At 40.8% G+C, this 14,217-nt stretch overlaps 1 protein-coding gene across 7 annotated transcripts in view; it reads right to left on the reverse strand.

Moving 5' to 3' along the window:
- Positions 1-920: 920 nt before the first annotated feature.
- Positions 921-14,217, reverse strand: part of ZMYND11 (zinc finger MYND-type containing 11) — a 147,908-nt gene continuing 134,611 nt past the window's right edge. For 6 of the 7 annotated variants that reach the window (XM_073629918.1, XM_073629916.1, XM_073629919.1 and 3 more), the window contains 4 exons: positions 12,135-12,206; positions 10,861-11,139; positions 8,378-8,563; positions 921-6,294 (listed from right to left, as the gene is read on the reverse strand). In XM_073629918.1, coding sequence (XP_073486019.1) covers positions 6,172-6,294; positions 8,378-8,563; positions 10,861-11,139; positions 12,135-12,206 — 660 coding nt within the window. In that variant the 3' untranslated portion in view covers positions 921-6,171. The remainder of the gene's footprint in view (positions 6,295-8,377; positions 8,564-10,860; positions 11,140-12,134; positions 12,207-14,217) is intronic. The other variant, XM_073629917.1, reaches the window with a different exon arrangement.

The following is a 14,217-nucleotide window of genomic DNA, read 5'->3' on the forward strand; positions in this document are numbered from 1 at the left end:
AGAACAGGAGAGCTCAAGGGCAGCTGAAAAAACGCCCAACTGCTCCTAAACGTCCGTTTACCAGCAGCAGTGTACATAAGGCTTTACAGGTGTTTTGAGTTAATTAGCTGATTAGAGTGCGACACCATGAGCCTACAATATTGAACTTTTTAACAATGTTTTAATTTTCTGAGATCCTGAATCTTGGGTTTTCACTAGCTGTAAGCCATAATCATCAAAATTAAAAGAAAGAAATGCTTGAAATATATCACTCTGTGTGTAATTAATCTTTATAATACACAAGTTTCACTTTTTGAACTGAATTACTGAAATAAATTAACCTTTTGACAATATACACATTTTTTGAGATGCACCTGTACACTCAGTCACCTATATAATGTAAAAGAAAACGTGATTCATCAGACCAGGGCACCTGCTTCTATTGCTCCGTGGTTCAGTTCTGATGCTCACGTACCCATTGTAAGCACTTTTGGCTGTGGACACTGGTAAGCATGGGCACCACCCTGACTAGTCTACAGCTGTGCAGCCCCATACACAACAATGGTGATGCCCATTTTTTTCTGCTTCCAACACATCAACCTCAGGGACAACTTGTTTACTTGCTGCCTAATATATCCCACTGACTTTCAGATCCCATTGCAACAGGGATAATCAATGTCACTCACCTAACCTGTTAGTAGCCATAAAATTATGGCAGTATGGTGTATATTGGCATTTTAAATAAAGTTGGGCAAGGAGGATTTTGCAAGGTGTGGTACCCATAGAAACCAGTTTTGGGTAGAACTGGTCTTCATCTGCTGCTGATATAGACTATGATATCAAAGTTCCAGACCAAATCCACAGCCCTGAGTGTCAAAAGCTAAAGTGTGCTACAAATGAGAACATCAGTTAGAAAAAGGACCATTACATGACACCGCCAATTAATTTTTAAATACATTTATTAACAAATGTTAACACATGATGCTAGTAAGAGCAGCTTACAAAATGGCAGAATGCACCATAGAACTAGACCAGCCACAATGGGTAATTACAATGTGCAGAGTGGCCAAGCAGAACATCTTAGTTTAAGAAATAGAAGTGAACTCAGTTTTTTACAAATGCTTTCAAAACTGTTTCTTTTTTGTTATTTTTTTAACCATTTTAACTTACAACATATACAAAAACCAGGCCACAATCTTAACTGTTAACTTCAGTTTTCACACCGATTTAACTCTGCAATGTGCAACCATGTCAAAAGACACAGGAAGGAAAAATAAGCCAAAAGAACACAAGTCTTTATTGTCATGCAGATCATTGCAATATTGTATTGTTTTCTGGAATGATTTCTATATTACATGTTTTGTCACACTATATCTTCTTTCACAGGTTTGAATCGATAATGTTGCTTGGAAATAAGTACTTGTGTTGCCAGGATTGTACTGCAGGTCACTATAACAGTGGAGTGGTTCTTTTGCAGTAATGCAATAGGGAAAAGATTTAGCATGGACACAAAACACAACCAGTTTTTGCTGGTTTCATGCCAACCAGATGTATATGAAAACTGACAGACAGGAGCAGGCTGTTATCCATAGCAACCAATGAGATGCTTTACTGGCAATGTCTCTATCCCACTGGTGAAAGCTTTCCTTGCTGTGCGACAGAATTGAAAAGTGTCCCCCACTGACCTGGAAAAAGTATGCGGATCGGAAAATTCACCAAGCTTGCATACTTGTTTCAGAACAGAGATTTAAAGCACTACAGAGGGTCAAGCAGGACAGCCAGCCAAACAGTAGTTTTAGAGGGAGAGAATTGCAATGGCAATCTACAGGTTTCTCTTTTGTCAGATTTCTTTTAAAGGCATGTATTTAACACTTTCAAACAAAGAATGAAAGGCACCTAAAACATCTCAAGAAAGTTGCTAAAAGATTTAAATCTGAGGTCCCTAGACTAGCGATTACATTGCAGGGACTAGCATTTTCATGGCATTATTAAAAATGCCTGTGACTATGAGGCCTTATCCATTAGTTACTGGAGATTTCCCTGTAGACCCCAAAAACCGAACACCTAGCAGAGGGAAATTGAGATTTTGACTAAACAAGATGACACAGAGATGGGTTTATTCACATACACTGCAATTACAGGATGGGACTGCCTTAAAGATGAATTCTGGGAAAAACAAAATAAAAATCATAGCCATAGTATAGGTACTCAGTAATATCCTTAACGCCCCATATGAACATTTACTTCGACAGTTATAATGTCGACCTTCAAGTACAACAATGTCTGCTCCCCATCACATGGACCATTCACTGAGTGACCAGTCTCCAACGTACCCCCTTGAAGCGCTGCATAGCCCAGCTGCCTTTGTATAGCTGTTCCCAACAGCCATATGCCCTCATAGCCACATCACTTTGCAGAGGCCGATGGCACTTGCTGTTAGTGCCCAGAGAATAGCCTAAAAACAAGTTCCTTGATCAACCCACAGCATTGCATTAGCCTGGTGTCTGCCAGGAAATACTGTTCCTTGGACTGTACCAAGCCTGCAAAGCAAGCATTACCCTACTCCGAGCTGGCAACTTTCAAACAGTGTTAAAAGGGGCTGGGATGACAGAACATTGATAAAAAGGAACATTATAGAGGTGTATTCAGCTTCTTAAATAGTGTGTGTGGTTCTACTAGATGGTGACAATGAGTTTCATTCTTTATATTACTTAATCAAAACCATCTTGTGTTTGCTAAGCCCAAGATCCAACTGCCAGTTTGTAACAAAGCCTGAATCTGATCAGTGACTGGGGACAATACAAGCAGTTCTCTAGTCTGCTTAAATGGCCTTCAGGACTACTCATGTCCCATTTTTCACAAAAACCCTTTTGTTAAAAAATGTATTCAATTTGTCTATGTGAAGGGGCAGGGTATGAGATCAGTATGGTGGCAGCACATCCATCTTTGCAAACCCTCTTTTCTCATGTGTGTGGTACAATTCGCAGTGCCATAACCTGCTCTGCGGTGAACCTATGGAGAAACCCTACACCCACCCAGGCAGAAGGAACCATACAAGGGGCATAGTGGTGACTAGTTTTTTCCTCCACATCATCTCTTGAAATCCGTTACAAACAGGTTTCCGTTACTGAAAACAGTAGCCCACTGCCATTGTCTAAATCCTATAATAAATATCAAAACACCTATATAAATATTTACAAATTTCCTCAGTTTAGGTCCCTCCTCATAGCTAGTAAGTTAGATTGTTGTATAAAATCCAAATTTCTGGACATTAAAACTCCCATTCCCATATAAAAGACTTCTCAAGTAAAAGCTATGTGGACTACGGATACAAATGAGCATAAAAGTGGATAATGATAGTTAGTCTGAAATAAAAGCTTAAAAATCTGAAAGAGTAAAATTAATAAAATTTTTAAAACTATTGATCTAGTCCTATGAGTAATGCTTGTTTTGATACTGCAAAATACAGACAGGTTACACAAAATTAAACCTCCCTTCTAAATGTGGCGAGGAGGCATCTGTCACCACAAAGGGCAGTGAATGCAAGAGTTTGGTCAAACTGCAGATGTAGGGGCACAGGAAATGCTACATTTATTTACTGGGCTGAAAACCAAGAGAAAAAATTGTATTCATATACTTGCTGACTTTTTCAGTAACAGAGAACAAAATACAGGAGCCCATAACAACCAATTAAAATCATCTTTAGTTTAGCTGGCCACAGATGGATCAAATCTCATCCAGTTCAGCAGGGACTGACTGAGATTCGATCAACGTATGCGCAGGCTGATATTGTACCAATGTCGATCAGCTTGGGTACAACCAGCACGTTGGATTTTTAGCATCCTATTATTGCTGCTAGCTGTTTATGGGGGAAGGATTCCCCCATAAACACTGACAGTGTTAATGGGGGAATCAAACAATTTTCTTTTCTGCAACCTGATTGCATAATCTATAGTCTGCCAAATTGAAGATGCTGAATATGAATTATAACTGGTCACTAGAGATTTCCACATACCACCGCTTTTTGGGCTGTTAAAAGAAGTGCACTGTTGCTCTGCACAGGTTTCTGCCAACAGCTACATACAAGGAAATCTTTAAAAGGTCTGTGCAGCACGTCTAAAGAACAAATGTTTTCACATAGATGCATCACAATAGTAACAGCAGTGTGAACCTCAATGTTCTTCAGACTTGCTGTGTGGAACGGACTTGTAACGGCTTTTAGCGTGGCAAAACTGTGATGTTGGCAGCTGTCTGTAAGCAGAATTCTCAGGAGGTAGCACATTTTCTATTGCCATAGATTTATAGAAAGATTATAAACAGGCCAGATTTTTGCACTCTTTTGTAATGGGCTGGATATGATGCCCAGCAGGCTTTCAGCATTCTCAAAGACCTGCACAGCTGTCAAAGGTTGAACTAAGCTTTTTAGCTGAGCTATTTGGGGTAGACTTACTAAAACTGGAGAGTGCAAAATCTGGTGCACCTGTGCATGGTAGCCAATCAGCTTCTAACTTCAGCTTGTTCAATTAAGCTTTGACAATAAAACCTGGAAGCTGATTGGTTCTATGCAGAGCTGAACCAGATTTTGCACTCTCCAGTTTTGTAAATCAACCCCCACTACTATGTCACTGTCTTGTTAGTTTTTCCCTGTTCCATTTCTACAAAGAATCCACCCATTTGTGAATGCACTAACTCAATGTCACCACAGGCAACCAAGTGAAATGACTGGCTTGGGTAAACACTGGTCAACTCACAAAATACCATCCTCCACGACGACTATGGCATATATAATTCCGAAGGTGTTAAGTTATCCTGCGTATGATGATTGTTCTAGCTAACCTGGCAGTGGTACATGGATACTGAAAATCTGCATTGTGTTAAATTCTTAACTTGTAATAATATAAATTGTGTACTTAAATAAGTCGAGTGTACAAGAAATACACATGCTTTCTGCGTTTGGAATTATGAGGCCACAGAATTTACGGGTTGTGATTTCAAACAGGCTAGTTCGATGTAAGCGTACCCTGACAAATATCCAAAATTAGAACTGAATGCCTAAAAGTAGTGTGAACAGCTGAATTATATACACTAAAGAGGATAGATCACGACACAGCTGGGATCTCAAAAAAATAACCCTGCAAAGAAACATCCAAGGTAATTCCTGGCTTTAAATTGTCTACCAAGTGTGCCTCCATAGATCTCTATGAACTGTGCAAATTGTAACGTCATTTCTATGTTCTAAGATAGGATTACCTGTATTTAAAAAAGGATAATATATTTCCATTTCTTTATAAAAGTTATATATTGAAAATAAGGTAATGAACAAACATGGGATATATTTTACAAATAAAGTGTGCAAGAACTACGCTTGCCTTGTGAACCCTGTTCCCTAAAACGTTAACCCCCAGATACAGAATAATTAAAAACGATAATGCCTTTTAAAAGGAAATGAACGGCAGGTTTAGAGAAGTGAGGCCCTGCTAAAGGTAGTACATTTCCTCCTCATATTATTTCTCACATTCACAGATCTATGACCAATGACTCTCACTTCCTTTGACCTCAATGTATTTCACTCCAGAGGGAATTCTGGTCCACAGCTGCTCCATTAGGCACAAGAAAACAAAATGGTGCCAAAATCACTTCTCGAGGCACAGGAATGTGCCTTCCTCTCTGCCTATATCAGGGAAGATTAAAACCTGCTGCTGGCAGATATACCACTAGAACAAAGATTTTAAAATATTTCTAACTTTAAAAAAAAACTTAAAATGCCTTCAACCTGAAGATGCAAAAAATTGTCTAGCAAAACTACTGTGTGTCTCAGCAATAGTTTCAAAAGGAACATGGAACAGATTCTCAAATCAGCGTAACCTTAGTCTTAGAGGAAGGAAAAAGGCCCAACCATGAATGCTCCCAGAAGAGCTCCTTGCACAGATCAGCACAGCAATACAGGATCATCTGGCAGCAAACAGGTTGGAAGGAAAGGTCAAGCACAAGACTGAATGTGCAAAACATGTCGTGACCTAGTATCTCTGCACTTCAGTACTGGAGCTGTGCAGTCAGCATAATGTCCAGCACTGAGCATACTAGGAGCTGGTTCGTATATGGTATGCAGGTAGTAAGCAAGTACTGTGTCTTGGAAATGATAAAATGCAGAGTTTGAGGAAAAATATCAGAGAGACGATGCAGAGGGAGGATTCATCTTTTCCTGCGGCAGGTCCTCTTGTGTTCAGCGTGCCAATGTTCCTGCTGGCATTTAATGGAGCAGTAAGAGGTGTTCCAGCAGCAGTGATACATGGCTTCCTCTTCACAGTTGTAGCACTATCAGAAAAAGAAACAAAACACACACAAACAAAATAAGACAAGTGCTACCGTGTTTATTAGACATCTGTAACAGATCAGATTGATATAAATTTTATTTTCATAAAAAATAAATGTTACACTATAGTGTATCTACTATACAGAATGTATACCAAAGAAAAACTGGTGTAAAACATCACTAATAAATCACAGGCATAAAAACTAGAGAGTAAGGGGAACAGATCCCTGGTTCGTTTCCTTACCTGTACTAGAAAGAAAATGGCAGATGGTGTTCACTTGCTGCCGGCAACATCGCACAGTGAGGAAGGGCCTATGGAAGGCTCAATGCATGATATCTACACCTTATGCCCCGTACACACGGTCGGATTTTCCGACGGAAAATGTGTTATAGGACCTTGTTGTCGGAAATTCCGACCGTGTGTAGGCTCCATCACACATTTTCAATCGGATTTTCCGACACACAAAGTTTGAGAGCAGGATATAAAATTTTCCGACAACAAAATCCGTTGTCGGAAATTCCGATCGTGTGTACACAAATCCGACGGATAAAGTGCCACGCATGCTCAGAATAAATAAAGAGATGAATGCTATTGGCCACTGCCCCGTTCATAGTCCCGACGTACGTGTTTTACGTCACCGCGTTTAGAACGATCGGATTTTCCAACAACTTTGTGTGACCGTGTGTATGCAAGACAAGTCTGAGCCAACATCTGTCGGAAAAAATCCTAGGATTTTGTTGTCAGAATGTCCGAACAAAGTCCGACCGTGTGTACGGGGCATAAGTCTATTAAAGTGAGCATTCAGAAATGTTAATTGTGCCTAAGCTGTACCCTGAAAAGATCTACCTTTTTCTTAGCACTTCTACCAAGATAGTTGCCTCCACAAAGAGACCAAGTGTGCAACAAGGCATGGCAAGTCATTAATGTGAAAAAGATCAGTAGGGAGTTTATAGGTAATACTGGGGACTAATCCTTTGCCCTCTGCTTGCCTTTTTTTGGCATAGCATCCACAGTCTCCTAAGGCCCCATTCACATAGGCTTTCTGGTCCGGTCTGCCTGTCAATTTTTAATGAGGAGTCTCAGAGTCTCCATGTAGGTCTAATGGCAGGTTGATGAAAATGGCCTTGTGTCTGCATTTACCTACCTCTGAATCTGTCCTGATATGGAAAAAGAAATGTGTCCTTTTCCATTTTTCCAGGCCTAAGTATGACAGATGAGAGGTAACCTTATGTAAACACACTTTTACATGTAAAGTCATTTCACATACGGCAGCCCATAGATCTAACACAGGCCCACCACAGTCTGCAGTTAAAAAGTGGACAAGAACTAAAACGGGCAATGACGTCACAAAAGTGGCATCTGTCCTCTTCTGCTCAGATTCTGCAGAGCATCTGCCCACTGATCTCCTGCTAAATAAAGTGGAGCACACCAAAGTGAACGTACCTTAATTAATACAGTTTGTAATTGACTTGGACCGTTTACTGGAAAATATATGTTCCTGGAGGTTCCAACATGCATATCAAACAAGTAGGTAAACACAGGAGCATTACGGTTCGCTTACTTCAAATATCCTCCCAGTAGTTTTACTAGACCGTTCCCACTACCCAGGTGTTTTACACTTATAATAATCATTGTTGATCACAGAAACGGTTTGTACCATAGCTGAATTTAAAAAGATGATTTTAGCAGAAGTGTGCAATCTCATCTTTCACCTATTACTTTTCAATATATAAAACACCATGTCACCAAACAGCTGAAGGAGCAATAGTGTTTTCCCACCAGCCCAACAGCCATACAGGCAAAACAAGTGGACAAAGTCAACCCAATTTTCATGAAGAATCATTTTCCCTCACCAATGCTACCTTAATATGCATCCCCCTCCTTTTCCTAGGTATACACCATTTGAAGGATCGATCACTGCTGCATATGTCTGTACAAATAATTGTCTATGTTGCCCACTGCAACCAGATTCTACCTCTTCTCTTCCCAATACAGAATTGGGAAAATTAATAGGAGAATTTGACTAGTTAACTGGGACAAAACTGACTACTGAGGACCATTATGCCAGGGGTTAGGTTTCTTACCCACTGCTTCTTCTTGGTCTGTGAAATCAGCGGTTTATGTTGGGCTGCCATTTTCTTGATTTCTTCCAGGAATTCCTCTTTGCATTTATCTTTTACCTGCTTGCACTTCCTGTCCATTTCTGCTTGAATATTGGCTACAGCTTTATTAACAGCTTGTCTCTTCTCCTCCTCCATCTCTGCTCGTAGCTATAATGGAAAAAAAATTTGAATATCAGCCAACAGAAAAAGTACTGAACATACTTGTGGATTGAAAATTCATCTACGCTTGTCGCTGTAGGAATGGATCCTGGGCCCTGAGATTGGTGAGGGAAACTGTGGGCTAACAGGCCTCAGCACAGCAAAAAAAAAAAAAAAATTGCAACATAAATCAAGCAAGTACTCTGAAATTTACCACATGGTATGCCTGCCCAAGCATTGAGTTGTTCTCATGATCTACGTTTTCACAGCAATAAAAAAAATTAGAGTGGCTTTCTGACTTTGTTCTTTTCAGAGGTCAAAAATAGGGTACACTGTGCCATACATAAAAAAAAAAATAAATGGAAAAACTGCAGAACACTACACCTAAATTCCATAAAATACAGGGATCATGGTCCTGCCAAATAGCTTTGATCATCTACTACTAGATTTCTGATGTACCTATATAGCCTGCAGGTTGCATGCAGTCATAAGGAACGCTCTTTAGCCAGTGCCCTCACCCTTCCCCCCCCCCCCCCCCCCCTCAACTCCACTAAGGCAGGCCATAGACAGAGCAAATTTCTTTCCTGCAACCACAGACCGTGTTGACAGGGGAATCCACTCTGAATGCGATAATCACATGTAAAATTCAGCAGGCTGGTTGTACCCAAGTTGATCAACCAATCAACTTGGGTACATTCAGCCTGCCCATACATTGTTCAAATCTTAGCCAGTTCTGCTGAACCAGCCGATATTTGCACTGTCTATGGCTGGCTTTCCTTATCTTTATTCTATGACTCATCTACATTTTGTCTGGGATTTTTCTAACCTCTGTGACTTTTGTGCTTATGACTCCATAACCACTGTATCTTTGACAAATTTTAAACAAACAAAATTGGAAAAAAAAAAAAAGAATTAGTAACATACTAGGACTGCTTATGGGTGCTGACACCTGTCCTGCATTCGGGGTTGTCGTTTTCTGCGTCTGTCTTAAAGCTGCACACAGGCATCATATAAGGAGATGCGGACGCACAGACACAGCTCCATGTCAAAATTTGACATGCATGCAGGATTGGGTGCACGGATTTGAACACAGTCCGTGTGTGTTTGTGTCCATGCACCCACTCCTACATGCATTCCAAATTTTGACAGGTGGCTGAGTCTGTGCACTCACTACGTCTGCATTTGCTTGCATAGGTTGCCTGAGCACAGGTGCAAGGAGGATGGGTGTAAACGCCTGTCTGAATGAGCCCTTAAAGTAACACACATTTGCTTATCAAACAAAAATCAATAAAAAGTTCATGCCTATAATATAAAAACATCCATGATGGTAAACTCTGTATATAGATAAACCTGCAATGGAACCCTGTGCTTGAGGAATGAACAGAATTTATTACAACTTCAAACACTAACAAAAGTAGGTTATAGTGCTACAAATAAAAATTCATATACTGTTTTAAAATAAGGGACTGGGAAAATCAATCAGTAAATACAGATAGCAAGTAATATGAAAATTGGGCACTGTCCAGTGTTTGTAATCCCCATAAAATACAGTAATGTACATGTGCCCATTGCCTCAACTACATTATACCAATTCACAGTAGGGAAGGCACCACCTATATCATAGTCCCTAAACAAATATTTCTCAATGCATGGGAAATATAAAAGGAACGCACCTCAAGCTGGCCAGAGATGGATCGAAATTTAGCTGGTTCAGCAGCGCCCGGCCGCATTTCATTCCCTGTGTCAGCGTTCGACTGAAGTGTTAGCTGTAGCTGCTGACTTTTAATAAAAAGACACTTACCAGCCCAGGTATCCAGCACTGTTTTCACCTGAGCCAGTTCTTCGCTCGTCTTTGGGTCCCTGACACCACCATGTTGACTGTGGGAAGCCAGCTGTGACTCACTGCAGCTTCACAGCTGGCTTCCGACTGTGCATGCGCAAGCTGCACTTTATTGGGCTCCGCAGCCTCCTGGTACGTGTGACATATCCCAGGAGGTTGTGGGTGGTGAAAGGAGGGGTTGGTGGACAATCAGCAGACTCCTGTAGAAAGTGAAGTTCCACTTTAAAAATGACTGTCATGATTAGTGTTTTTGTATAATTAGCAGTACAGGAAGCTACTTTTGAGGTACAAAAGATATTTTTATGTTTTTAGCATAAAGCTACTGTTTTAGCATTCAGTAGGCATTTCAGCACTCCTCATACAACAGCTACAAGAAATAATGGATCTCTGCAATGTTTCTGCAGTTCCACCCCATAATTTTAACCATTTTCTGAGAGGATTGTGAGGAACATGGAAATACTCTGACCTCTTCTAGGGCTTCTTGCACGGCTTTTTCAGTATCCCTCTTGTTGTCTGTGCTCATCCTCTCCTTGAACTCATTAAAGATCTTGCTGTACTTGTCGTGACACATGTTCTGACACCCACCATCGTTATTGGTTTGTGTGCTACGGTGTGACATTCTTGGGGACGAGGCACTTTGCTTCTTGGTCTGTGTATAGACAGACACCTTCTCAGCCGGTGGTGGCATGGAGGGGATTTCCTGGCTTGAGCTCACAGCTTCTGTCTCAGGCTCTGGTTCTGACTCCTACAAAAAAAAAAAAAAAAAGGATGCACTTAGGGACATTTTTGATAATTTACCAGTTAAATGCATTTTATTTCAGAAATAAGATCTAAAGGAAAAAAAAAAAAAATAAAAACACACATTTTTATCCGTACAGGTTCATACCTACTAGTAGACATGGGAGTGGTGTGTACATCTGTAACATTCTAAAAATTAAACTGGATTGCTACAATTTATAGGAAAACTATATTTGCTTTTGATCAGTTTCATTGTAACTTTTCAATTCATTTTTTTTTAAATCTTTATGCTATAACAACATTTACTAACGGGTGTATTTAAGCTACATTTGCTTAAATCTGCCAAACTAAAAACCCAAACGGGTCCATAGCTGTTAGCAGGATTTGGGATTTCGCTAATTAAACTTATTCAGCTTTCTGTGTATTTTAATCACCTGCTATCAGGTCAAGTCACATTTTGGGCTATTTATGGCATAGTGGTTAAGGGCAGCCAGATTCCCTTTAACTTTAATTTTCCAAAATATGAATGAAATTGGAGAAAAAAAAAAAAATTACAAGGAAAGGATTTCACCGAGCAATTTAAATATATCAACATCTTGGCAGGTAACTTGGTTCTACTTAATGTGCATAATAAAATAACAAACCACATAAAACATTTACAGTTCGTATAAACATCTTTTTTTTTTTTCCAGCGGATGAACAAACGCTTCTTATTACATATAGCCCTCTGTGTTCAGTGCTTGCACTCCTCCTCCTATTCACTGCACACGTGTATTGTGGGAACAGAGCAGCAAAGGCTATGAGAAGGGGAGTTGAGCACGAGGTCACTAATGTCTATAAGCTTTGCAGAACATACCAGAACACTGCAGAGGCTTACTAGAATGAAAGAAATAAAACCAAGGCGATGTGAATGAGGTTTAAAAAATTAAACAAAGATGATTCATCTGACAGGATAGTGGTGTAAATTAATGACAGCACTGAAAAGAAATAACAAGTGCTTACTTCCTTCTTGGCTTCTACGTTTTGAGTGCGTCGTCCTTTCTTGGCCCGCGGTTCCTGAGTTGCTGCTTTCTGCTGGAAAGATAAAGGGGACGAGCTATAGTGCCATCGTGCTAACACTGCACAGATCTCAAACATAAAAAATATATGCAGAGACAAGATAATCTGTAAATTGCACAGATCTCATTCACATACTGTTTATAACTCGTCTGGGCCTCAATTAGAGGAGCCAGAGGAAACAATTCATGGACTTGTCTGGTTGCCCAGACAATCTATCCCTTTATGTCTGGAGGAAACTAGAACAAGCTGTGAGGAGGTTGTGTGAGGACTCCAGGTGTACTCCAGGTTATCAGTCACTTCTGAAGATTGCTGTACGTTTGCATAAATCACATCATCATCCATTAGCTTTACAGGAATAAAGTCATCATATCTAGCAAGAAGGGAGAGCTAATAAGGGAAAACCGTTTGTCTCTGCAGAGTGTGCTCAGCATTTCATTATAAGCAAGCCAATGTCTGAACATTTTTTTTTTTTTTTAATAGAAAGATTGTTCGTTCTGTATCAGCTTGGTATAACAGTGAATCATAGTCTCTGGCTTTTCATAGCTATAAAGGATCCAAATGATTATATCCTGTGGTGAGGCAGCAAGCACACACTATACTATGACATATACAAATTCATTTTAATTCATTCTTTAAAAAAAAAAGAAAAAAAAATCACTTATGTAATAAAGAGCTACAACTCAGCAAAAATAACCAGTATACACCAAGAGAGGCATGCAATCTATTTTGAAGAGATCAGTAAGGTAGAGCAGCATGTTTTCAGGATTTCCCTCAGATGAAACGGCTGTGGTAATTACTAAGGCAGTGAAACTGATCAAATCACCTGTGCAAAATAACGGAGAGCCTGAAAACATGACCTGTTGGGGCGCCTTGAGGACTGGAGTTGAGAAACACTGAGGTAGAGAATACAAATCAGAATGTCATTCCTACAGACATAAATGACAATGGTTTCTAATTAATGTACTAAATAATAGTACAGAGCCCTAATAATAATATGGAAATATAACACAAATCAATCTGGGTGTACCAAAGTAATGGAAATATTCCTGGCTGTGAAACACTGTCCTAGTCTGAGAAAGAGAAGAACCTAAACAAGCAAGAAAGTAATGTATATAAAACTATGCACACCTTTACAATAAATTTTAAGATCCAAAATCTGGATGTCTTCACTGGCTGCTGTCCACAAACCATGTGTACACCAGTTGCGTCGCTACAGGGGGGAAATAACCCCCCCCCCCCCCCCCGTTATTTCTTGCCTCCCACTAAATTAGACTGCCTGGCAGAGGTGGGTACCCGGGCCCTGGGGCCGCAATTGCCTGAATTCCTGTGGTGCTTTGGGAGGCAACTTCAGTCCCCGCCAGGGCTGGACTGGAACAAAAATGTGGCCCTGGACTTCATCCAGACCGGCCCAAGGCAAAACACATCAGGGTACAGTGCACATCAGGGTACGGAACAGAGCCCAGCACATCAGGGCACAGCACCCAGCACATCAGGGCACAAGGCACATCAGGGTACAGAGCCCAGCACATCAGGACACATCAGGGTACAGGGCACACCAGGACACATCAGGGTACAGGGCACAGCCCAGCACATCAGGGTACAGAGCCCAGCACATCAGGGTACAGAGCCCAGCACATCAGGGTAGAGCCCAGCACATCATGGGAACAACACATCAGGGCACGTCAGGGCACAGTACATCAGTGTACAGGACACAGCACATCAGGGTATAGCACATCAGGACACAGCACATCAGGGTACAGGACATCAGGGCACAGGTCACAGTACATCAGGGTAATAGCACATTAGGGCATGGGGCACATCTGGGCACACAGCACATCAGGGCACGGGGCACATAGCACATCAGGACACGATAGCACATCAGGGCACGGGGCACATCAGGGAACATGATCGGGCACATGGCACATTATGGGGCACATCAGGGCACATGGCACATTATGGAGCACATCAGGGCACATTGTTTACTAGCCAGCATGCAGAGTAGCGTAGGAAGCGTCTGTGATAAATT

This window comes from Aquarana catesbeiana, linkage group LG05, assembly GCF_042186555.1.
Source record: "Aquarana catesbeiana isolate 2022-GZ linkage group LG05, ASM4218655v1, whole genome shotgun sequence".
Classification (NCBI taxonomy): domain Eukaryota; kingdom Metazoa; phylum Chordata; class Amphibia; order Anura; family Ranidae; genus Aquarana; species Aquarana catesbeiana.